This window comes from Leptodactylus fuscus, chromosome 6 (genome assembly GCF_031893055.1).
Source record: "Leptodactylus fuscus isolate aLepFus1 chromosome 6, aLepFus1.hap2, whole genome shotgun sequence".
NCBI classification, from domain to species: Eukaryota; Metazoa; Chordata; class Amphibia; order Anura; family Leptodactylidae; genus Leptodactylus; species Leptodactylus fuscus.
In genome coordinates, this window is record NC_134270.1 from 142,910,492 (window position 1) to 142,938,120 (window position 27,629).

The window sequence follows — 27,629 nt, forward strand, 5'->3', positions numbered from 1 at the left end:
ACAAATTTGAAGTTCTACGTTAGAGACTATTTTCAGCCACACTGACCTTCATAGGAAATTGGATTGTAGTCCAGTATGGCCCTATAAAATTCTATGGGCGTTGTATTACTTAAAAGTACAACATTAATAATTTTTATTTTTTGCTGCAAAACCACCCAAAAATCTGTGAAGGAGACAATGAATGGAGTTAACTCATGTACAGGGACGCATTTAAAAAAAACCACCACACCACGACAAAACTGAATATTCTGATCCTGCAAGCTTTATTTACAAATGAACCTACTGTATATGACATGGTCAGCAGCTTCTTAATAAACTGTATTATATATATATCTAGTTTATTCACTGTCTCTTAGCATGAAGCCACAACAACAGACATAAATCCCTTAACATTGGCAAAACTTTTCGAGTCAAAATCTGCTAGAAAAGTCTTATCTCCGATCCTGCTGGGGTTGAATGGTATTGTAATGGTGACTCTTTGATTTTTCTTCAGCATAGGCACTCTGTAACAGAGAATCCATGAGTCATTGTTTGGTATAATGCAATGGGTAAAGGGGTTTCAAATAGTGAGAGAAGAAGAAAAACAAACAAAAACAGGCATTAAAAACACAAAGGACTCCTGCTCCAACTCCATTCCCCTATCCTAACACAGTAGGAAGTGGTTAAGTAGCATCCTCCGCCCATCACTGGCTGCAGCAGGTAAATGTGTTGCAGCCAGTGATTGGCTGATCACTTGGTCATTTCCTGTCTTGTGTCAATCGGGACAGGAAGTGGACCTTTGCAGCAGTGGTCAAGGATCAGTGGAGGAGAGTGTAATTTATTTTTTTTAATGGCCTTTGCAGCCCCTGCCACAGATTCTTAGGCCATTGGATAAAGGTGCAAAATGAAGATCCTGGGCCCAATCTGGGCAGTGACTCCTGGGCAAAATCTGTACCAAGCCCCTCAACTTTAATGTATCATTTATAATATTGGTCGTCTTATACTTAAGAGACAATAAATATAAGAGAAAACTTATTGGCCCCCTAAGGCTCCTGGGCCCAGGTGTAACTGAATCCCTGCAGACAGAAAATGGGACTTCAGTAACTATAGGGGTTGTGTCCACACTAAGGTCCTGGAGTCTGATGAGGTCCAATGAAGACTGGTGATCATTGGATTATTTGTTACACATTTTCCAGTAATAGCAGCCACAGGTAGTTACTTATATTTGCTCCACAGGCAAGCTTTCTTTGTATATGTCTTTATTAATGCTAGAACAGGCCTAGATTACACACTTACTTAACAATGGCTTCCTCCTTCAGAAGGCCACTTCCCTCAAGTGTAAGCATGCAGTCAGAGACAGTATCCTGAATGGGATTGGTAAATATTACATCCACCATGGATTCTTCATTCAGTTTGGCTTCCTGGAGGACCTAGGAAATAAATATATACAATATTATATATACACATACATACACACAGGTTTATAATATGATTGTTACTCAGCAGGGATAGGATGCAAAATAACCGCCAACCAAACTGATTTTGGCAGGATTGGCAGACTAATGCACATGGCGGTTTACCTTCTCTTCCCTAGATGACAGAGGTTGGGAAAAGAAGTATTCCGCAGATTGAATGTCAAAACTCCGATCCTTCATCTCTTTGATGACAAGCTGCCGCAACAGGTCAAGAAATAGCCTAAACCTGCCCATACTTCAATATCTGTTGGACGAATGCCTGTTTAGCTGACAGCTATTCCTCCACCCTTCCTCATACATTCTTGGTTAAGCAAGTGATCATGCATTTTTCAATTGGGATAGGAATAAGGGTAAGTTCACATGCACTGCATCGGCATCCAGTTGCGCACTCTGCTCCGGATTAGGCCCAAATGAATGGGCCTAGTCGGGAGGGAGTGTCTTCAGGCGGATGTCGCGAGGCAAATCCGCCTGAAAGAATGAGCAGGTCGCTTCTTTTTGGTTAGGATACAGTGGATACAGTCTTAAAATCCTGACCAAAAAACCCTGTGTGAACCTACCCTAAACCACTGACAGACACCCCTGTCTGCAGCTTATTTCCTGGAGGAGTAAAGGGTTGAGCATGATAAGATTCATCATTCCAGATCCTATTTTTTCCCCCACACAGATTTATCTGTTTGGCCCATTACTGACAACATATTCTTGTATGTGTATACAGCCATTAAGACTTCCAGAACACACCCCCAAAAGAGCAATAGCACATACAGTATAGCCAGATGTGTAGCTATAGGCAGGGCTGCCATCAGGAATTTTGGGGCCCCATACAGCCTAAGTGTCTGCCCCCCCCCCCCCCATTTTAAGACTACTTCATTTTGCGACAATTAAACCAGTGATTTTCAACCTTTTTTGAGCCGCGGCACACTTTTTACACTTCAAAAATCCCAGGGCACACCACCAACCAAAATGGCACAATATGACACTAAAACAGTACATATTATACATATAGTTAATAATATAGATTCTAAATGGTTGAATCTTTGGTTGAAATAAACTGCAGCAAAATCTGCAACAAAAACGCTGCGTTTATGCAACGTGGGGCCTCAGCCTTACGCCTCCTGCATACAAGTGGCACGCATGTGGTTTTCACTGATATAAACATTAAAAATTAATTGACAGGGCCACAAATGCAGACAGATATAGGGTATATATAGGACAGATACAGGGTACGTATAGGACAGATATAGGTGATGTATAGGACAGATATAGGGAATGTATAGGACAGATATAGGACCTGCTCTATAATTTTCAGCTCTTCAATTTGGCCCAGATACACAGCCACAAAAAGAATGGCTGTATATATGGGTCCTTAGAAATGTATAGGTCTGTACTTATATCCACAGTTGTGTATAAAGAGTCTGGCCATGTATATTACAGGTTACAACTCAATGTGCCTCATATTAATAGCAGTGAACCCCATCATGTCCCTCACATTAACCCCCTGTGTGCTTTACATAAGGGACACTGATATGTGAGACATATGGAGGTAATAATTAAGTAAATATCTTCATTATATAGTACCCCCATATGTCACACGTTATTAACTCTATGTGAGCCACAGGGGTTAATATGAGGGACATGATGGGGTTAATTGCTATTAATGTGAGGCACATGGAGTTACTAAAACTAAATTAATAACCCCAAATGCCTGACATTAATAAGAATAGTTACTAACCTGGTGTTTTCTTTTACTTTCACTTTGTTCAGCTTCCTCTCCTCCTCTCCTATTCTGGGCTGCAGACGGCAGGAGCTCCTCCTCACGTGTAGCAGCAGGTCCCTTATCCTGTGCAGTGAGAGGCTCATCTCTGATTGGTGGGCAGGGAGAGAAGGGGGCGTGTCCTACACCTGAGCTCTAGCAGAGCAGTGTAAGGACGCTCCGTCTACATTTACAAGTACACGGGGACTGGCTGCTGTGCCTGCAATGTACAGTAGGTCTCCCGTGCCAATCTTGGCACGCGTTTGGGGAACTTTCCCCGCGGCACACCGGCTTAAACAACCTCCTCTGACCTGGGGCCTGGGCAGTGGGCACTGCAGGGGGCCAGATCGAAATGTCAGGGCCCCGATCGGTCCCCGTCCCCCAATCCAGCCCTTGGACTGCTGGCGCCAGGGGCCGGGCCCCCCAATTTTTCAATTTGGCCGGGCCCCTGACGCCAGTACTGCCCTATCGGCGGCCCTGGCTATAGGGGTGGGGGGGTGGGGGGCATGGTAGTAGTTGCTACAGGCCCCTGGACCCTGAGAGGACCCTTCTGCACATAAAATACACTAATATTCTAAATGAATTAGGTAAGTGGGGGCTCAATTACACAATTTGAACTTTGATCCAGGATTTTACAGTTAGTATGTGCTGGTGGATCTGATGCAGTAGAGAGAATTTACCACTGGTGTAGATGGTAGAGATGGGCAAACTTCCCAAGATTTGTTTCATGTTCGGCAACTCGGGTTCCCGATTTGTTTAGGGTTCAACAAGTTTGCTACAAACCAAACCTTAAATTGGCTTAAAACATAGTGTAGAACACTGTCAGGGCTCCTAGGAACCTCTCTATAAAACATAGTGTAGAATACTGTCAGGGCTCCTAGGAACTTATCTACTCATTTTCTAGCTCTCTAAGAGCAAGAGGCAAGAGAGGGGGGAGGTGCACCACATCAAGATATATTTATCATCACTCATGCCAGAAAACATGTGTCGGGATCTATACAGAAAATATACACGAGTTCCTGCCATTACATCTAAGCAGAGACTAAGTCACTAGACTCGATATATGCAGGTACAATATACACATCTGATTCTGGACATTTACTACAGTTAGAGGTCCGATAGTAGATCTGATAGTCCACATACCCTGAGCATCAGTGGTGGGTTCTTCAGTGTAACCACTTTTTTTACCAGCAATTTTCCTCCCATCTCATCCTCACATACAGCTCCCACACTGATCATGTTGTCTGGAGTTAGCACAGGTTTATACTTAGGATATGGCACACTAACTGAAATCGTTTTCTCTATAAAACAAAAAAAAAAAGTAAAAAAAAAAAATTGACTCAATATAATAGTGCAGACATGGTGAGGTATACATTTTATGGCACATTATAAACATCACGATTTTAAAGTGCTTGACAAGAAGTTTATTATATACCACTACTAGAAGTTTAATGTATGATCTAAAGTCAGTAAACTCTGTAATATACTTATCTTCCCAAATATGTTCTGCTCTTGCAACTCTACTCTGTCAATTTCTGGTCCTTAAAGGGATGTTCTTCTAGTAATACAGCGAAGAGTACCCATTCGGGTCCGTGGTCTTTGGCTGATTAACTCGTATGTGGGCCAATCAGTGGCCGAGCATTCATCTCTAAACAAAGACCGAGGACTCAAAAGGAAACTCTGCTGGATCCCTGGCTGCACAGAGGTAAGTAGGTAGTGTTATTTCAAGCCTTGCAAAGGGTTAAAAAGAGAACTGGCATAGCTCTTTAAAATAGGTTAAAGGGGTTGTCCTGCCCCCAAATAGATTTTCATATGGATGACCTATCCACAGTATGTGATCTGAGGGGGTCTGACACCCAGCCTCACACAAATAAGCTGTTCCAGCAGCCTCTTAGTGGCACTGCAATTCCAAGAACCACCACTAGGCAGTAGACTGGTCCATGTTCCTATTACAAGAATAGGAGCATCTCTGCTTGTACCCCCTATCCTTTAGCAATGAATGACTTTCAAAACAGCTGATCTGCACAGAGTTCAGGTGTCGAACAAATATTGATGACTTGTGGGACAAATTTTGAAGGGGTTGTCCCATCACAATGATCCTATCTATACTGCTTGTTAATGTGAATGTAAGACTTTTCCTAAATACATTGCTTCAGCAAAACTGCTTTGTTTGGCCGCTATATTACTTTATTAATTTTTTTGGGACACATCCCTTGACTTATCTGCTCATAAGTCAAGTGACGTATCTGCCTGCTCTGAGGGGGGAGGGAGGAGGGGCTAAGTGCACGGGAGCAAGCCTGGAGGGGGGGGGGTAGGTTTACCCTTTGGGGGGGGGGGGGGGAAAGGGGCCACCAATGCAGACCAGCATCCACTGTAATAGAGAGGCGAATGCCGGGGAGGGTTAGACGCCAGCACAGATGCACAGACGCCGGCACAGGTGCCTGCAACATCGCTAAGCTTCTGCCCTGCATGAAGCCAGCAGCAGTAGAAACAATGCTGCGGAGGAGCAGAACAACAGCATCACAGCATCACTTCTGCCACTGCTGGCTTCATGCAGGGCAGAAGCATAGCGATGTTGCAGGCACCTGTGCCGGTGTCTAACTGTCCCCGGCATCCGCCTCTCTATTACAGCGGATGCCGGGTTTGTATTCACATATGCACAGCCAGCGGCGAGATGCCGCTGGCCTTGCGTGCGCGTTCATAGACCAGTCTAACCTTCACATTGCCAATACAGACCCGGCATCCGCTGTAATAGAGAGAGGCAGATGTCGGGTCTGTATTCGCATTGTGAAGGCTAGACTGGTCTATGAACGCGCACGCAGGGCCAGCGGCATCTCGCCGCTTGGCTTTGCATATGTGACCCCGCCCACCAATGACGCAACAAAGTCGGAAGACAGAAGATTTTTCAACAACGAAGACTGGTGAGTATGCGACGTGGGACAACCCCTTTAAGCCAGAGCTACTTAAATTTTTGGACATGCAACTATAAATCTCATTGACTATCTTGAACCACCAAGGACCTACTGCTAAACCCTTCATCAAGTGATTACCCTTTTCATGACCCAAGATCTCTAGGGATGTCTCTATTGACACTTTTATTGCCCTAGACCATATGGGAAACTAGCTAGGTCTTCACTCCTCTAGACCACTTCTTCATGAGTGTAGACCACCACACCAGGACCGCCAGTACATTAGAGGGGCGATGTTACCCACAAAGCAACACATGCAATTGCGAGGTTCCCCAGACATAAGGGGTGGGGGATGGGGAAGAGAAACTGGCCACATACCAACCAAGAGTCGCAATAATGGGTTAGTGTATTATGTAGGGGCAATAAAGAGGCAGTATTTCATGCATGGGGGCACTAAGGAAGCAGTATTAGGAGGTTCTCTAAACATAACTTTGCTTGGGGCTCCATAAAAGCCAACATTTGTCCACGAATGCATATAAGGTGATGGTATGTTGGTCACATTTTATATACAACCCATAATGAGGGTCACCTTACTCCTGATATGCTCCTTTCACATTTCTTCAGAAACCTCTACTACTTCATTTGTATTACATCATACCTCTTTCTGAAATATAATAAAGATAATAACTGAGAAATGCACACCTTCATTTGGTCCCAGCATAACAGACTGTGAATCTGTAAGGATTTTCCCGACCGGTGAATTGTTATATACTATGGCGACAGCAGTCGTGTCAACCTTCACCCTCCTGGGCTTGGTTGATGTGCTTTTGAGTACAAGTTTCATGATCAGATCTTCACCAACTTGTGTTTCAACATTATTAATCCTGCCAGAGAATTCAGGTTTAACCGCTGCCTCTTCTGGTGCTGCATCACGAAGCGACATGGCTGCCATACTCATTCTTGCAGCCCCGTGTGAATGCCGCATTTTAAGTTTAGCTTTGATGACCATCTCTCTTTCCTTAGCAGAACCTGTTGAAAAGTAGAACATACATAAAGTCTTATGAATATTGCACGTACTGCTGTATTAGATTGATTCTGAATTCATGTATAGGTATAAATAATTGCAATTCATTGGACCAATGTTCCTTAGGTCTGTGAGTGATCGTCAAGGCTCACCTCCATCGATATAGCTCACGTGTGCCCCTATTTGAATTGGGATTGCAACTCTTCTTTTCATTGTACACACAACATATCAGTAAAGTTAGATAGGTTATCTGTAGAGATGGGTAAACATATTTGTTCTGCATTGGGTTCGACTCTAATATTCCAAATTGTTCACATTTTAACAAGCCCAAACGAATGACAATTTGTTTCATACGAACTAAAATGGCCACCGTCACACGCATTGAGCAGTGAAGAGACACAAGTGTCATGAGTTATTGTGACGTTCTGGAGTCACCTCACAGCCAACAGTCAGTAGTAGGTGGACACTTTACAGTGTTGATGTGGGGGCTGAATGACAACATCAAGGATGGAAGCAAGAAGAACGATGATGCCTGCTGCAGCATTGCCCTAAAAATGGGTGAATTTTTTTTTATTTTAAACAACCTTTCAGGCCTGGATTCGTGCAGGTCAATTTGTTAGGAATCTATTCAATCAGCTCTAGCACATATGAGTGTACCCTTACTTTTCTGCAAATTTTGTCTGGGACTCCAATTTTTCACAACACCAATTTAATACATAATGAGTAAAGATGAGCGAACAGTAAAATGTTCGAGGTTTGATATTCGTTTCGAGTAGCCCCTCAATATTCAACGAATCGAATATCAAATCCTATTATACTCTATGGGGGGGAAAATGCTCGTTTCAGGGGTAGGCAACGTTCGATCAAATTATACCTACCAAGTCCACGAGTGAGGGTTGGGCTGGATCCTCCGAGAAGTCTTCTCCGTGCAGCATCCCCGTGGCGTCTTCCGGCTCTGAATTCACTCTGCCAGACATCGGGCCTGGGCAGAGCAGACTGCGCATGCCCGCACTACAAGCAGACATGCGCAGTCAGCTCTACCCAGGCCCGATGCCTGGCAGAGTGAATTCAGGGCCGGAAGATGCCGCGGGGAAGCAGCACGGAGAAGACTTCTAAAGGTAGGAGAAGAACCAGCGTTGATTGGCCGACTGTATAGCATTTGGCCAATCAATGCTGGTTCTGCATTAAACTTTTCCATTCGAACAGCAAGCGGTACTCGATCGAGTACGAGTATTTCAAATACCGTAGTATTCGATCGAATACCTCCTCACTCATCTATAATAATGAGCAAAATCCTACTAAAACTTTCAACAGATTGCAGCTAACTTCACGACTACAGAATGGTCACAGAGACACACAGCATAAACAACTCCTGACAGAGTATCAGGAATTTTTCCTCTTTTCTTCAAAGCTGGTCATCTCTTGCCAAACTTTGGGGAATCTAGAGGTTCAATCTAGAGGAAAGGTATACAAAGGCATTTGGCACCATATATAATATAGGTCATAAATACAAGATACTACTACACAATGTACAAGAATCCAGTTGTGGTCACCTTCAGGATATTTGTATTGATTAGTGACATCTTCCCGGGTAAAATAACCAACCGACTTGGTGCTGGTGTTCCGTCCTACAGCACTGGGATCAGTGTAAACTTTTTTAGTTGATCCATTATTGTAGACCACCCATTCTTCTGTGTCAGCATTCACCTCAGCAAACACAAACGGGGTATCATATGGCAGGTCCACATCACCTTCTTTCACAGCTGTTTGAGAACATGGTCCCAAGCAGAATATACCTGGTAGAAAATATAGGAAATTTATAAATTTACACTGTAAGTCATCAACACCAACCGCTTGAAGAGTCTGCCCATCTCGTCGACTTTTTTCATATTTTCATGGCAGCTTCGTCCTTCCAGGTCATTACAATTACGGCAATACCATATTTATATTGCTTTTGACAGTTATAAATAAAACGGCATTTTTTGAAAAGGAAGGATTTTCCTGGGGTCACTGTATTCTGACATCTATAACTTTTTTAGTGTTTTGTTGATGGAGATATATCAGATTTATTAGCGAGGCAAGTTATATTTTTATTAGTACCAATGTTTGCTATGTATGACTTTTTGATCACTCTTTATTGCTGTTTTTGGGGATGAGAAGTGACGTGACCGAAATACATTAATTTGTGCGCTACAGTAGACTTATACACACATGGAGATACAAGATTTATTAAATAAGTAATAATAATAATAATAATAATAATAATAATAATAATAATAATAATAAAGTCCCACAAGGGGACGTGAACCTGGGATCTCAGATACCCAGTGCAATGTACTGCAATATGTAGTATCGCACATAGGTTCACTATCGGAACAGTTCCCTGGCCTCATACCTGCCATGGCGATCCTCCATATCCCGCAATTTTTATGGCAGGGGGTGGCAGCATGCTTACACCCGGACCCTCTGGATGCCATAATTGCTACTGATCATGGCATCTAGGGGGTTAAACAGCTGGTCCTGGCCCTTGGCTGTGTATCAGTAATGCAATTTGCACAACTCCGGTGCCCACAGCATTCCATTGCTGTACTATTACGTTAAGTATGCGCTCAGTGTAACATAACAGTACATCGAAGAGTGGGAAGGGGTTAAAAAAAAAAAAAAAAATAGTGATACATTCCACTTAAGTAACATTAGGTAATAAGATCTGGTATCTGATCCGCTTCACTAAGGATGAGCTAAATTATGTCCAAAGAGCAGAGTACAGCAGCACAACCCAGTGTCCTGTATAGACTGCTACGCACTGAAGTTCATACCTTGACTTTGTTCTTGAGGAGTTGCATCCAGAATCTGCCATCCATCATAAAAACCAGTACCAAGATCTCTCCTAGTTGACCAACACTCAACCCATGCATGGAAATTCCTGAGAAGATATAAAACGAGGCACTAGTTATTTCGCCCTACTGCAACTTTTACATGTTCTACCAATATCTTACCCTGGTTGCCATTAAGATATGAGATTTAAAAAAAAAAAAAAAAAATCCAATTACCCAAAGAAATGAATGAAGAAGAGAGAAATGTAAATTCCATCAATATTTGGTGTGATCTTTGCCCTTTGGAGCAGGAGTCTTAGAAGTGATGATACAGCCTCCACAAATATAGCCCTGATCTGAACATCATTCCGTTGGGGACGACATGGGATGGATTGAGCAAGCTTACATCCACAGTAGATCTGCACTTAGTTCTCCTAGATGTCGGGAACAACCTCCCTGCTGAGTTCCTTCATAAACTATCCGCAAGTACAGTGAAGAATTGATGGAAGGCAAAGTTCACACTGCATATTGATGGGATTTACATTTCTCTTGACTTCATTTTAGTAAATTGACAAAAATAACCTATTAACCCTTCTATTGCTGAAAGCCTTCTACGGCCCTCGACATGATGGTGTGCAGTGTATGGGTCAGTGAAAACAAAACAGATAGTATCCAGGGCCATCCATGATTTTCACTGATCAATATGCTTGATAATGGGCAGAACCACAAAATCAGACCCGTTATAGGACCTGCTCCATTTTTTGGGGGGGTTCTTTTCTACGGCCCCGAGACCAAAACTATGGATGTTTTTATGGGCCAATAGGCCTGTATATTATCCGCAACTGCAGACCTGTAATTGCAGATCATATACTGAGGTCGTGTGCATAAGGTCTTCCTCTGCAGCATTTATTCCGCACCTGCCTTAAACTTTTGCACAATACTGTATCCAAGTCCAGATGAAGCCAAAAAGCAAAACAACAGCCATGAAATAGATAAACATAATACAAAGGTATGGAATGATCTATAACTTTTACCAGTACAGCACGATCACGTTTTATGGGATCAAACCTTGTAGGTAAACCTGAGAGCCCTGTGTAGCGCTTGTCTTGCACTAGACAAATGTGTATTTTGTGCACTTACCATACACTATCACCAGACCTTGAGCTGAGCTTTCTTCCCTTTTCATCGTAATAGTTATCGATAATAAGATTAGCATTGGTGTCGTGAGCGGACGCAAAGTTAATAATGACACGAGCAGGAATCCCAAGACATCTGAGAACTGGATGGTAAAAGAGAAAGGAATCATTTAATAAGACGATCTGTCATAGAAATGAATGAAATGTTGCGCGACCACCGCTCCATTCAGAATGGGAAACAAAAGTCTCTTCTTCTCCTGATCAGCGGGGATCTGAGCGGTCAGACCACCACAGATCTACAAGTCATCATATTAACCCCTTGAGAAATATTGCTTAGTTTGGCCTTAGAGGTTGTCCAGGCTAAATAATATTTTCTAATTAGGCCAGGGAAGGAGAAATTTAAAAAAAAAAAAAAAAAAAAAAAATGATACCTCTCGTCCCTGATGCTCTGGTGTCCTCCCCGGTCAGTTGCCTTCTTATTGGTGAATTTCTCACCGGTTGCAACGGCCCGGATCACTTCTGCTGAGGCCTGTGCATTCACGTGACTGCCAAGGCCAATCAGTGGCCTAAGGAAGGGAATTGGGGCCATCACAGGTTGTGATGTCCCCTGTACCCTTCTAGAGGTTGCTGGATGGCGTCAGTGGCCACATGACATGAGGCCAATCAGCAGCCTCAGGAAAGGGACTCCGGATGCAACACATAGTGACATCTCCAGTTCCCTTCTTGAGGATGCCGATTGGCCTCAGCCATCACTTGGGGCAGGTACTTCCGCCACAAGGCAACAACAGAGATGCAGGACTGGACTGCTGTCTCTGAATGCGCCGGAGACGGGAGAGTAGTTTTTTTCTTTTATTTTTTCACCTCCCCCACCCTAATAGGTAACGTTTTAGGCTGGACAACCCCTATACAGACAAATCACTTTAAAAATAGCATTAATTTTTCCTAATTTATGCTACTTTTTGATCAATTTGTATTCCATTTTTTTGGGTGACGAATATGAACAAATATGGTGATTTTGGATGTGTGGATGAAACACTGTTGGTAATATTCTGGGTCAGGTTGTTATGCATGGCAATACAAGAGAAGTATAGAATTATAATTTTTAGTAAGCTGGAGGAATTAAAAAAAATAAATAAAAGTTTGTTTTTTCGTTTTATAATACCATTTTTTAAAATTCTTTTATCACATTTTCAGTGTTTTTGCGCCCACGTGATCACATTAATGTGTGGGCGAATACACAAATTAACTACATTTCCTAACATACATACAGTGTTGGCCAAAAGTATTGGCACCCTTGCAATTCTGTCAGATAATACTAATTTTCTTCAAGAAAATGTTTGCAATCACAAATTCTTTGGTATTATTATCTTCATTTAATTTGTCTTCAATGGAAAAACACAAAAAGAATTGTCAAAAAGCCAAATTGGATATAATTACACACCAAACATAAAAAAAGGGGTGGACAAAAATATTGGCACTGTTTGAAAAATCATGTGATACTTCTCTAATTTGTGTAATTAACAGCACCTGTTACTTACCTGAGGCAACTAACAGGTAGTGGCAATAACTAAATCACACTTGCAGCCAGTTGAAATGGATTAAAGGTGACTCAACCTCTGTCCTGTGTCCTTGTATATAACACATTGAGCATGGAGAAAAGAAAGAAGACCAAAGAACTGTCTGAGGGCTTGAGAAGCAAAATTGTGAGGAAGCATGAACAATCTCAAGGCTACACGTCCATCTCCAAAGACCTGAATGTTCCTGTGTCTACCGTGCGCAGTGTCATCAAGAAGTTTAAAGCCTATGGCACTGTGACTAACCTCCCTAGATGTGGACGGAAAAGAAAAATTGAGGAGAGATTTCAATGCAAGATTGTGCGGATGGTGGATAAAGAACCTCGACTAACATCCAAACAAGTTCAAGCTGCCCTGCAGTCCGAGGGTACAGCAGTGTCAACCCGTACTATCCGTCAGCGTCGGAATGAAAAGGGACTGTATGGTAGGATACCCAGGAAGACCCCACTTCTTACCCGAGACATAAAAAAGCCAGGCTGGAGTTTGCCAAAACTTACTTGAGAAAGCCAAAAACATTTTGTAAGAATGTTCTCTTGTCAGATGAGACAGAAGTGGAGCTTTTTGGGAAAAGGCATCAACATAGAGTTTACGGGGGGGGGGGGGGGGAGGCCTTCAAAGAAAAGAACATGGTCCCTACAGTCAAACATGGCGGAGGTTCCCTGATGTTTTGGGGTTGCTTTGCTGCCTCGAGCACTGGACTGCTTGACCGTGTACATGGCATTGTGAAGTCTGAAGACTACCAACAAATTTTACAGCATTATGTAGGGCCCAATGTGAGAAAGCTGGGTCTCCCTCAGAGGTCATGGGTCTTCCAGCAGGACAATGACCCAAAACACACTTCAGGTCAGCACTAGAAAATGGTTTGAGAGAAAGCACTGGAGACCTCTAAAGTGGCCAGCAATGAGTCCAGACCTAAATCCCATAGAACACCTGTGGAGAGATCTCTTGATGGCAGTTTGGAGAAGGCCCCCTTCACATCTCAGGGGGGACCTGGAGCAGTTTGCCAAAGAAGAATGGTCTAAAATTCCAGCAGAGCCTTGTAAGAAACTCATTGATGGTTACCGGAAGCGGTTGTTCGCAGTTATTTTGTCTACAGGTTGTGCTACCAAGTATTAGGCTGAGGGTGCCAATACTTGTGTCCGGCCCATTTTTGGAGTTTTGTGCAAAATGATCAATGATTTGACTTTTTTTTTTTCATTCTCTTTTGTATTTTTTCATTGCAAGCAAAATAAATTAAGATATTAACACCAAAGAGTTTGTGCTTGCAATCATTTTCTGGAAGAAACTGAGTATTATCTGACAGAATTGCAGGGGTGTCAATACTTTTGGCCAACACTGTATATATATATATATATATATATATATATATATATATATATGTGATAATACCTACCAATTTTAGTAAAATCAGACAGAATTTTCAGATATCTTTAGTGCCATCTGACTCTCCATTGATGGCATATGTCAAAAGGGAGAAGGATCAGACTGCTTGAACATCCTTTTGTTCAAGGAAAATAAGACACTGCCAGGTGTGACAAAAAGCAAGTACCTCTCCTTTCCTTATTTAGACCTAGAGTATTTTGAACCCCAAAAGTTTTGTGCTTGGGCAAACTCAATGAATTGGTTTGCCCATTCTGAATTGAAATGAATGGATACATAGGCCACCCAAGAAAAATGCAGGTACCATAGGTATATGAAGTGTGGTACACACCTGTGGTGAGTACTCCGGCATACACCCAGCACTGTCCATATTTGACGGGTCCATCCTTTTTCCACCGGCGGAGGATATCGACACTTCCATTCCATCGTGTAGGGCTTATCCCTCCAGTGTAGTTCCCGCTCCAGTTCCCCATAATCACCCCCCCGTCATTATCATTGCTGTTCACCTGTAAAGATAAAAATTATTGGACTTCATCTTGTGATCTAGAATTATTATTTGGCTTTATCCTAGTACAAAACTCCAGCTCTTACCATAGCCGACAACACTCTCCCCACATGGAGGGGGTCATTTCTGCGAGAGACATCTGTAGCTAGATCTCGTGAATAAATTGCGCCCTTGTCCATCAAGGTAAGACAGATGTTCAAGATGTCATACTCAAACTGTATGCAAGAGAAAAATTCCAAAAAGTCAGTAAATTAGACAAAGCAGATGTAGCAGTGTGTCATGCAATGTTTAGAGACTGCATTACTTCTGACCTTAGGATAGGTTATTAATAGGAGATTGGTGGGGGGTTTGAAACCCCCATTGATTAACCATTCTCTGCACATGGGCATAAGGTAGTGCCCGGGTGGATATGTGCCAGTATAGAGGATGGTACTGATAAGCCACTGTACTTTGGCCATGGTATTTAGATTAAGGGTTAGGGAAGTGAACTGAATCTTTGCCCTAGGTGGAGGAAAGACTTGCTCCATCTCTGGGCTTACCTGTAGATCAAAGGAAAACCACAAATCACATATATTATCATATAGTAATTATAAAGGGATCAGCGGATATGCTTTGTTATATATAGACTGTAATGTCCCGGTACTGCTAGTCCAATTCCCTCTAATAATCCTTGCAGACCGAGATAGCATGGACATTTTCATATAAGGTAAATATTTTCCTCCCCCTTCATTCCTTCTATATATTTCTATTCTTCCAGAGCCAGCACACAGGGGGTCTATTAATGCACCATCTTGTGGATGTTTTTGTGAACTGCACCTGCCTATACTTTGCCATTGTAATTTGAGTTGTTACTGTAAAGGGAGTGTCCATTATGATTAGCTGACCTCCAGGACCAATCAGGCTCCCTTGACTGGCCTGGAGGGAGAGTTGAGTGACCACCCTCTCTAGAGGGGGTTGGGGACGTTTTTGGCTGACTTCTTTTGTGTGGGGCTACAAGTCTAAGACATGAGACAGCTAGCAGACAGAGCACATGGAGCATGGATAATGGCTTCCCACTGTCAGGGTACACCAAGCAGAGATGCCTTCTCCTCTGTCCTCAAGGCCCTTCTCAGAGAGTGTTTTCCTCTGAAGCTCTAATCTTACAAGCGCTGAAGTTGATGGACTTGTCTTATCCGTACATCTGGGACCTCACACGTATATCTCTATCCAAGTAAGTCTTTGGGACAAATCTATAGTTAAGAAACCCATAGCTAGTCTGGCAGAAATTGAGGGTCTCCCGCTGCCAAATTGTATCTCCTCTTCTATATACGTGTACCCAGTTTTGTTGAGGACTAACCCCCTGGATACAGGCCATCTTTACAAGTATATACAAGTTAACTGCCAAGCAACTACTATCCAAAGCATTCTGCCCCATCCTCTGCTAATTGGACACTACCTACAAAGATCGCTGTATTGTATGTGAAGAAGTCCCCCATATGTACATTTGTATTACTTTGTCCTGCTAGTAAAAAGAAAAGCAACGATTACCCCCGAAGCCTGGTTGTCTGTTGTCATTGTCAGATATCACGTGGGGGAGGGTAATCGGGGACATCAAAAAGGAGATTTTGTGCACATTTGGGACCCAGGATTAATCCCCTGAAAGCTGGCCACATCAGATATTACCCGTGATATCAGCCCTGGCCTTCCTGAGTGTTGCAAGACCGTACTACAGTATTGCATGTAAAGGGAGTTAATAACTCCCTTATCAACCCAGGCCCGCAAATGGATAGGTTAGGGTCACCTGAATCGAACTGCTGTTCCTTGGCTACGTGAGTTTTTTTTTTTTTTGTAGACTGAGAGCCCCATATAGGAATCACAATGTACATTTTCTTTTCCTATCAGTAGGTCTTTGTCAAATGGGAGGAAATCCACACAAATACAGGGAGAACATAGAAACTCCTTAGGCTGCAGTGCTAACCACTGAGCTACTGTGTTGCCCTGTTTTTTTTCTAACGCTATCAAATGGCTTCATTAATATTCGACACATGCGAACGGGGCTATTTACATGAGTTTTGTTTTTTTTTGTCATGCCCTATTTTTGCCCGTTTTCCCAGATCCCTCACTAGACTCAAATCTATGATGTATCTGTGGAAATTGGTGTCCCATACATACAAAATAGTCATGAAAAACATCCATTATTTATGGCCGTTTTGTGCATCGTCCGAATGATTAATACCCATTGACAACTATAGCAAAACTGCACTACTTGAAGAAATGAAGGCCTATCGGAAGTGTGGCATGGCATCTTGGTTGGCTTGGGTGACAGTAAGCCCTCATTCATACATCAACTTTTAATGGACATGACATGTCCGTGAGAACCACAAAGAGTACATGATCTTGTTTTCTTGGGGGGACATGTGCTATCCGTGGCTGATTTTTTTTTTTAAATTATAGATTTTTCAAAGACTCTGAATCCTTGAAAAACAGACAACACTAAGATGGACTTGTATACAGCTCATGATTAACATGGACATTGCATAGTCACTTTTCACATGTCATCGCTATATCATGAGATCTGATGACGTAGATTCTAGTTACCTGACCATAGTTCCATCTTCTCTCATAATTCCTGTCCCAATCTCCAACCCAATATAATCCAACATCATTGAGGACATATTCTGCTCTTTCTGCTTCATTCTTTATGTAAACTTCATCACCTAAGGGAGAAAATACAACAAACCTTTAAATGACAAAATCTAGTGGGTACCATTTTTTAATAGACTCTGATATATAGGATTATACTATAGAACAGGGGTCCTCAAGCTACGACCTGCGGCCCGCTGAGGACATTTTTCCAACCCGCCGGCAGGGGTGCACCTATAATGAAGCTCCTAGGGCAAATACACATACAGCAGAAAGCTGCCAGTGTAGGTTGCATGACCGTACTACTGTAGTCTGAAGGAGGAGGATGCCCGTCGGCTATTCATGGGACTTAAGGCAAGTATAATTTTGTGTGCGTGCGTGCATGGGTAGGGGAGCTACTGTGGAGCATTTAATACTGTGTGGGGAAGAATTTGTTCATAGGTTTTTTTTTTAACTATATTTTGGCCCTCCAATGGTCTGAGAGACAGTGAACTGGCCCTCTGTTTAAAAAGATTGAGGACCCCTGCTATAGCATATAGAAACTGAGCTCTCTGATATGTTGTTGTATGATTTGGAACAAGATTTCCTAGTAAAAAGTAAAGTAAATCCTACCAGGACTCCTAGGAGAGACAGTAAGGCCAGTTGAAGACAACAGTGGCCAAACAGCCGGCCATGAATTAAAGGAATGGGTGGTGCACTGGAGAAATGCGGATGTTACCCATGTGTCACCCATGCTTCTTCAGCCCCCTTATTTAAATGATTATGAGCCACAGTAACAGGGCCCCAAAATCGCAGATGAATAGGACCTGTTCCATATTATGCGGCCTGGACTATCAGCCCGCACATGTGACCGTGTAGTTCACTGTTATGTGTACAGGCCCATAGAAAAGAATGGGTCATTGTGCTATCCTATTAAAAACTCAGATAGTACACTGAACATGGCCACGGTCATTTGCAACCGGTCTCAGGGTCCATTCACAGATTTTTTTTTTTGGTGAGTATTTTGGCACTGAATCAGTGTCAGAAAACCAACGCAGTCAATGGGAGCTGGAATATCCACACGGAATTGGCAAACTTCCTAATTCCTGATTTTTTCCTTGCCAAATAACTCCATGTGAATGGACCCATAATCGCCTTAAAACCCTGACCAAAAAGACGGCTCCCATTCAAATCAATGGGAGCGGCTCAGGAGGTTTTTCTGGGAGCAGTTTCTTCTGGAGAAAAGCAGCAACATACTCATTCTTCAGGCAGAGTTGCCTCGTGATTGGGCCTGAAGAAACTCCCACCTCCGGACTAGGCCCATTCATTGGGCCTAATCCAGAGTGGAGCACATGACTGGATGCCAATGGAGTGCACCGGCTTTCAGTCACGCCGACCCGATTTTGGATCAGAACCTCTGCCTCATGTTCCGATCCAAAAAAAACGTTTATTTTGGCAAAATACACGTGTAAATAATACACGTGTAAAATGTCATTGAAGTCAATAAAAGTCTTATTTTTACACGTATATTTTGCCAACATACATGCGCGTTTACTCTGTGAACGAGCCCTAAGAGCCCTTATTTCCTCGCCCTATCACTGATTACAGCTCTCACTGAATATGTGAGTATAGAGAAGGCTGTTAATGACTGGGTATGGGCGGGGTCAGCAGGACACTTAGGGTAAGTTCACACTGAGTTTTTTGGATCGGAACCTGAGGTGGCCTCCGTATTGCACCGGCATCCAGCCGTGCGCTCCGCTCCGGATTAGGCCCAATGAATGGGCCTAGTCCGGAGGAGGGCGTTTCTTCAGGCCGAATCGCGTGGCGACTCGGCCTGAAGAATGAGCAACTCGCTTTTTTTTTTTTTTTTAATTTTATTTTATTTCAATGGGAGCCATCTTTTTGGTCAGGGTTGAGGCGATTACAGCCTCAAAACCCTGACCAAAACACTCCAAATGAACTTACTCGTATTGTCTTTTCTAGGAGTCCTTTCAGGATTTAAGCCGAGGCCCCACAATGTTGAAACACAACTTTTTTTTTCTGTTGTGGCTTTTTTGAGCCAAAGTCAGGAGTGGATTGAGAAAAAGGTAAAAGTATAAGAACTTCCTATATATTTCCTATTCCTTGTATAGCCATTCTTGGGATTGGCTCAAAACACCGACAAACAATGTGGGGTCTAAACTTTGTCTGGTTTTCCAGTAAATTTGATCTCCTTTACATGAAATATGTATTTAGTTTATAAAAACATCAATATTAGCATATTTACCTGATGCCCAAGGGTTAAAGAGTACAACAAAGCTCTCCAAATTGGATGATGAGGTGCGCCCTCCACTGGTAGTTTTCAGTTTCATCTGGTAGCGACCAATAACCGCATTCACTGGACAGCTGAGGTTCACTGTCATGGAGTTGCCACTGGTAGATCCACGGGTCGCGCTCCAGGTTGTTGAGCTTCCAGAACTGGAAATTGCCATTACAGCCCTTGTATTGCTGGACTCAGATGGTTTCGGACCTGTTAATAGGTTATACAGTATTTTAATCTAAAACGTCATACACCTATTATTCTAGATATGATATCTGGGGTATAAACCAAACTGTTAGCTATTGCCTGCAGCAACACATGTCCATACAAAATTATTTACTTACAGTACTGTGCAAAACTTTCCAGGCACGTGTTTATGTGTATGTAGGGAAGCCGCACAGTAAGAATGCTCTCAGAAATAGAAGGGTTAATAGTTTATTTTATCAATTAACAAAATGAAATGAAGAAAAGAAATGTAAATCCCATCAATCTTTGGTGTGACCTTTGCCCTTTTGAGGAAGAGACCTGGAAGTGATGGTATAGCCCCTACAGACATAGCCAAGATCTCAACATCATCCAGTCTGTCTGGGATTACATGAGGACATAGAAGGACTGAGGAAGCCTGCATCCACAGAAGATCTGTGCTTAGATGGCCAAGATGGTGGCAGGAACAACCTACCTGCTGAGTTCCTTCAAAAATTGTCTGTAAGTACCGAGAAGAATTGAGGGAAGGCAAAAGCCAAATCTATAGCAGGTATTAGCTGGTGTAGATTTCAGTGCAGGCACAAGGCCCCACTGGAGGATGGCAGAAGCCTTCTCACATATTGGGCTCATCCTTCAGTGGGGCAGATATTATGAAGATTGGCATGCTAAATGCCAGTCTTGAGAACTCCCACCAGTACGTGTAACATAGGACCTCAGGGCTCGTTCACATCTGCGGCCCGGTCTCCGTACTTAGGTTTCCGTTTCCTGCCTAAAACACAGGCAGGATACGGAAACCTGCAGGAGACTTTCTCACCCATTCATTTGAATGGGTGAGAAAGCTGTCCGGCCGTGCGCGGCGGTGAGCGTTTTGTGCTCTCCGCCGCGAAACCGGGTTTTATAATCCGGACACAGAGTCGGACATGCAGTACTCTGTGTCCGGATAAAAAAATCCAGTTTCGCGGCGGAGAGCACAAAACGCTCACCGCCGCGCACGGCCGGACCCGGTCTATGGTTTCCGTCTTCTGGCATGCAGAAGACGGAAACCATAGAACGGAGACCCCAGACGCAGGTGTGAACCCAGCGTCAGGGAGTAGTCTGATTGAGCCGGTACGTCTGCACAGGGTGACCTAGGCAGGAAATAGTTGGGGGTCTGAGTGGCAAGAGCAGTGCTCCAAGGAGCTCCGCCCCCAGTGCACCAACTATTTCATTTACATAACACATTAAAGTTGTTTTTCTCCAAATCTACAAAAGTATGTTGCTTATCACTATAATGTGCTCTGTAACATGGTGGAGGCCGATGAATATGTTCAGGGGAGGCGATTTAAGGTGAGTAGGAGTGGTCTGTGAAATACTAGCGGTGAAATAACCTGTTCTGTAGTACGTTGTGTATCTCCCAGTACATCTCGTAAAATATTTAATTATTTCAGTAGTAAAATATACTGCACTCACAAAACAAACATATCATGAGGAAGCAAGTCATGGAATTTGTCGAGTTCAAGCATAAGACATTCTATTCATGAGGTCAAAGAAGCTCCCTTAGATAGAAAGTAGCACCATGAATCATTAAAGGGATATTCTCCTCTTAGGTATTTCTGGCTTCTCCTCAGAATGATACATGTGGAGGTCACCTTTAGAACCCACACCCATTCTAGATGAGGGTCCCCGATATCCTCCCCTTCCCTGGTGCCATGGCCGTTATGAATTGAGAGGTGATCACATATGCATGGCTGCATCTACTCTGTTCTAAAACAACCAAAAGTTACATATAGGTCAATGCATTCAAGTTGAACCCTATGTCTACATTTGAGGCATTCCAAATATTTTATAAGTATAGGGTTGCATACAGTACATGCTCTGAGCATCAATAATCTGTAGGTAGTGAGGTTTACCGGGGAGTAGTAATTTACTTACCTGTTCCCGAGGATTGCTTATTATAGACCCTGGGGTTCCGGCGAGGTCACAACCCTTGGGTCAAGCGATCGGTATTCCACTCCTCTCTCCTCCTCTGATCGCACAGGTAATTAATTAAAACCAGCTCTATAATTAATTACCTATGATATCAGTGAGGAGGGGGAAACGTGACCCAGTGGTGGAATGCTGCTTCAGATCAGATCACATAACCCAGAGGTTGTGACCTCACCGGAACCCCTGGGTTAGTCATCAGTAATCCCCGCGACCAGGTAAGCAAACCTTTATTTTGAATATCAGGGTTTTAATTCTGACGCGGATATAGATTGAATTCTGGCAGATAAACGTTAGTAGAATGGGTGGAAAAAAAAAAAAGATAAAAAAAGTAAATAAATAAATGCCAAATTCCTCAGGGTCAGAGTGAGAATTTAGTACTTGGCAAGGCTATGAATTAGTGTCACAGCTATAAATCACACAAGTTATTACAGGTTTTTGTTTATAGATTTCCGACTATGATCTATTATAATGGTGATGTGAATCATTACTAAACTGACAGATGATTGACGTGTAACAAGAGTCACAGGAATGTGTCCTAGTCTCACTTTACAACATATCTGGAGCGACTGGTTCATTATATGGGTTTAGCAACATTGGTCTTCCGCCTTAGTTTCTTAAGGTGTGTAATATAATATACATAAATTTCAATAGAAATGTTAAATCAGTCTTCATTAAGATATTAAGGAGCAATGTAACGATAATAATGGAACATTGTGTCAGATTTATTAAAATTGCCTAATAAGGTCCATCGTTGTAGGAATGCAGTGGGTTTGGCTACTATGGATGCACAGCGGGAAAAAAAACAAACAAAAAACCCCCAAAACTTGTGTTTTACATTCCTAGCAAAGTGAACGAGTGTACTCATTTTGTGTGTTTTGGCAGATTTACCAGCATACATGTCATACCAGGAGAGGGACTCCTATTAGGCTATTGGGCTAGGAGTCCCCTCTCCAGGTATGATGTTCAGGTCAGTAACGCCAGTGAAGACAGGGACTGAATTTCACGACTTTCTGGGTCTGTTACTGACAGCAACCAATGTAAGCTCTGGAAATAATAGAGTTAAAATATACCGCACCCTGCAGACAGGTGGAGCTGTTATTCGGCTCAGTGAACTCATTAGTATGTTTTAACGCTATTAAAACTGTAGCTTGCCCTATTTCTGTCCGTGTTGTGGAGCACATAGACTTGGATATCTTTACAGGCAACTGTCTCCGATGTCCTTCTGGTTGAACGCCTCCATGGGCAAATCATCTATGTGTTGTGGATACAACTTGCATAATTTTTCATATTGTGCAAGCAAGTGAACCTGGCCCTAAGAAGCAGAGTAACCAGAAAAGAATATGGTACCCACAAAGGGGATTCTTCTCATACTACCGAACCAATAAGAGTTTATACAGAGTCCATGCAAGATAAGAAGCTTACCTGTCTCAACAGTAAGAGTGAAGCTATCTCCAGACTGAACAGGTCTGTTGAAGTTGAAGATTAATTCAGTGTTCAGGCCCCTCCTGGTGACCAGTTCTTTGGTGTCATAGTCGAAGGTTCTGTGAACCGTAGTATTTTTTTTCTGCTGATAGTCTACATTGCTTAGTTGTAGGCCTGGAAAGATAAGGGTAGATTAGATATTATACTTCCTCAAAAACATACAATTCCCCCCAAAAAGTACGAAACTGTATTCATGTATATTATTATGGTCCAACTTATTGTACATAGCACTTCTGCGGCCTAAGGAAAGGACATAGGATATCACTACCCATGACATCCCATGTCCCTTTCCTTAGGCCACCTATTGGCCTCAGTGGTCACATACAGCAGGGACTTCACCCAGAAGATAACACCGGAGCAGCAGGACTGGAGCATGTTTTTTTCCACCTTCCCAAAGCTCATATTAAAAAAGGGTTTATCCTGGACAAACCCTTTAATGCATAGTTTTCATAAAACCTAATAGCATCATGTGGAAATATAGCCGAGCCAGAAAAATCCTCCAAAAGGAAGAAGGTCCCACCCACAGGTTTCAAGGTTATTGGCTCCCATCAGAGCAGGGTACTGAATGGCTGTGTGAGAGGTCCAAGACGTGAGCCAGAACTAATGAGACATAAAACCCCTTCCAACCCCCCGTCTTAGACGTCTCTTACAGCCAGATCTCTACAACAGCATACAGACCCAAGATGGTCACTGCGAGGCCTGTTTCTCAAGACTGAGGATGACTCATGAATAAGCCCACGTTTTCTTAACCATAGCTTTCCTGTAACTACCCCACAATCTTAACCTCTCAATGTTAATAATGTCAACTGATGGTGAAATTTTCAATCATTGGACCATGTATAGCCACCCCTCCAGAAACGGGAATAATACATATACCGTATATACTCGAGTATAAGCTGAATTTTTCAGCCCAGTTTTTGTGCTGAAAAGGCCCCCCTCGGCTTATACTCAAGTCAGCAAAAAAAATATTTATTTTTTTTTATGGGGGGAGGTCTATGACCAGCAACAATAGCAATGTATAGAATCTCCCATAAAATAGTGGAAAAAAAAAAAAAAGCTTTAAAAAAAAAAAAAAAAAAAATTAAAAGTTCTAAATTCCTCCTTTCCCTAGAATAGACACAAAAGTAGAAAATTACTGCGAAACACAAACACATTAGGTATTCCTGTGTCAGAGTACTTGGTCTACTGAATATAGGGGTGAAAGGGAGCACTGCAGATGCCCTATATTCAGCCAGGCTGAAGTGTGTGTGTGTGTGTGTGTGTGTGTGTGTGTGTGTGTGTGTGTGTGTGTGTGTGTGTGTGTGTGTGTGTGTGTGTGTGTGTGTGTGTGTGTGTGTGTGTGTGTGTGTGTGTGAGCAGTCCTCAAGCTCAGGGAAAGGGAAACACCCCCTCCCCTTCCACAGCAACTACTGCACCCAAAAACTCCGACCATTTTAATTTTTTAAATTTTCCAGTAGCTGCTGCATTTCCCCCCCTCGACTTATACTCGAGTCAATAAGTTTTCCCAGTTTTTTGTGGTAAAATTAGGGGGGGGGGGGGTCGGCTTATACGAGATATATATATATATATATATATATGTAATCTGTATATCTTTGGTTTGGCTTTTCTTTACCCTTTAAGTAGATGCAGCAACTGAAAACTACGTGACAAGTTCACTCACCACCCAATCTATAAAACCGCACCTTGCATCGCTTTAGCTGCCAAACCCAAGTATAAATGTTACCCAACAAGTCTTAATGATAGGGACCCAAAGTCTCAGGCCCAAAAATATAAAAGGGTTTTCCCCAACTGTCATTATATTTTATTGCCCATGTGGTTTGGTAGCACAAATGTTCACATACACATGGATTTCGTTGTCCACGACTGGTCCCATAGTAAAACATCATGGTGGATATTGATTATTGGTGCATAGTATTATTTAATGCTATCAGTCATAGTACTGACCAGTGGTGTAACTAAAGTCTTGTGGGCCCCGGTGCAATCTTTTGTCAGGGGCCCCCTACCTCATATCTACAGAGAATTCTTGATCGTGATGGTTACGGGTGTCTAAGGAGTTTAATCCACCTTAGTGTGGTTAGGGGAATCTGTGGGTCTCCTTGGTTTATGGGCCAGAAGGAAACTGCAATCTCAATATTGATGCCAGCACTTATGGGCCCCCTAAGGCTCCTGGGCCCCCTCAAGTAACACCCCTGGTACTGACCCAGTTCTAGGAACCATTTGCCATTTGTATGGTTTTGCTCTAGTGTTCAGTTTCATGAGTGCTAGGTCTTCCCTAGTTTGGGTTTAGGTAGTGATAGGCCCGGATAGTACTCCTATAGATGTATACATGATATTCCAGCTTCTGTTATGTTTTTGCAGATTCTAAAAGACATATACTGCAACCCACAAGATATTTTCTTAGTACCCCTTCTGACCGTGTAATTTGGTGCCCAAGTCTCAACAGGGAGACCCCACTGTGAGGGCTACAAGGACTTAGACTATAAGAATTCTAGGCAAGGAATATGCAAATAACCTCCTGGGTGGAAAAGAGGGAGTTACCCAAGGGCCACCTATAGATTAGTGTCTGGTTTTATGCCATAATCTGGGCATACAGCCAAACCAGAATAACGCCTCCAAAATGTAGGTCATTATAATTATCTATAGTATAAAAATGATGGCAAGGAATATTGTTCTCATGTTACCACCCTTCTGCCTCCCATATTTTAAGGGAAATAGGAAGACCACCCTTAAAGGGAAGCGGTCACATGAAAAATGCTGTTCAATTGGCAGGCAGCATGTTATAGAGCAGGAAGAGCTGAACAGATTGATATATAGGATTGTATAACTTGTCATTTATCCATTGATATCTCTGCTCTGTGTTTGAAAAATAAAGGAGGCGGAGCTATCAGCATATGTATAGTCATAGAGGGGAGATTGATAGCTCCGCCTCCTTGATTTCTCTGCATAGACATAGAAGATTTTTATGGATAAATGACAATCAATACTGAATCTTTTCACACAAACCTATACATTACTCTGCTCAGGTCCTCCGGCTCTATAACATGCTAGCTATAAATTGAGCGTTATTTTTCACGTCACCACGTCCCTTTAAGTATGCATTAGATAGGTACACTTAGTATAGTCTGGTTGCATATTATATATCTGTTAGAGGTTTCCATTTTTTTTGGTAAATTTTTTTGTTAAAACAACTCCCCCCCCCCAAAAAAAAACAACTTCTTACGCCAGGTTCACACGAACAGCCAGGTCATCATTTGGGTCCGCATGGGGACTTGAAAGACAAAGAACCCATCCGCTTAAAAAGTGGTGGCCATCATAGACTATAATGGGGTTTGCTGGTTTAAACTGAAACCAATGGAGAGAAAAGTCTTCCTTGCAGGCCTTTCCTCTCAGTTGATTTTAGACAGAATCTGTAGCGAAGACTCCAACACAAATGTGAACCAAGCCTTAGGGCGTCTTACTTATAGAACCACAGCAAGCACCTGTTCAGGATCATGAAAGCAAGGGTACTATACTGTAGGACTAGGGGAAGTGAAGCCTTGCATGGTGCCTATTAAAATCTGCTAATTTAATACATGGATGTGCTGGGCCCGCCAGGCCAAGAGGTGCTCACTCTGGCTAATACATGGAGATCCCAAGTGGTGGACCCCATCTAATAAATTGGAATGGGATATTTACAAAATGTTCTTTCCATACCAGACAACCATTTCACCATTAGACTAGTAAATCTTAAATACGGCTACCTACATATCATTACAATGACAACACTAAACCATTGAAACATGAGCTATAACTCTACATGGCCCATATCAACGCCAGGAATATCAACCAAACATGGGAAGGTCCATGCAAACATAGATTTCACTAAATGTCATATGGAAGGTAATGCTAGTCTAGGGCTAGGGTCATATCTATGTTGGAGTCCCCGCCACAGATTCCGCCTAAAATCGGTGGAGCAAAAAGTCCATATAAAACCAGCAGAACCCATTATAATCTATGGGGTCCATGGGTAACTGCTTTTTAAGCAGACAGGCTCTCCATCTTTCAGGTCCCCATGTGGACCTGAACAACAAAGGCCCAAATGTTAGTGTGAACTTAGCGTAACTGGCATTTTGGAAGCATGTATAGTTTCCATATTGTGAAACATTCAACATACAAGTCTACAAAATTAGTTTCCTAGTAAATACAATAAGAATAAACATTGCTGAGCAATTGAATGTAAAATCTTGCAATAATCCTTAGAGATGATACTAAGGTGTCTACAAAGACTTCATAAGGAATACATACTTGTCATCTTGACTCTATTTCCCTCTGAGCTCGGCTCACACTCTTCTGATGCAGTGCTGAAGAAAGGTCAATCCTAGAAGACGTTCCACCTTTATATCCCAAACTCATGGTTCCTTCTGATGACTTAAATATGCAAAACATATGGGTGAGGCTTCCTAGAATATTTACATGCTGTGAGCCTGGGCTGAGAACATATTGGGGTTGCTCAAGTTTGGGTGTGTGCTGAACCTTTGCATAAGACACAATTAG

At 42.6% G+C, this 27,629-nt stretch overlaps 1 protein-coding gene and 1 long non-coding RNA gene across 2 annotated transcripts in view; both read right to left on the bottom strand.

Moving 5' to 3' along the window:
* LOC142208787 (uncharacterized) overlaps positions 1-27,629 on the bottom strand; it is a 532,067-nt gene that overhangs the window by 33,741 nt on the left and 470,697 nt on the right. The window lies entirely within an intron of this gene.
* LOC142208782 (protein-glutamine gamma-glutamyltransferase E-like) lies at positions 339-27,429 on the bottom strand. Its single transcript, XM_075277488.1, has 13 exons — positions 27,381-27,429; positions 23,037-23,210; positions 19,413-19,655; positions 17,123-17,241; positions 14,632-14,760; positions 14,372-14,546; positions 11,091-11,229; positions 9,954-10,060; positions 8,691-8,933; positions 6,816-7,142; positions 4,348-4,505; positions 1,276-1,409; positions 339-503 (listed from the first exon to the last, which is right to left on the bottom strand). Exons 1-13 carry the CDS (start codon positions 27,385-27,387, stop codon positions 353-355), a joined length of 2,106 nt encoding a protein of 701 aa, XP_075133589.1. The 5' UTR covers positions 27,388-27,429; the 3' UTR covers positions 339-352.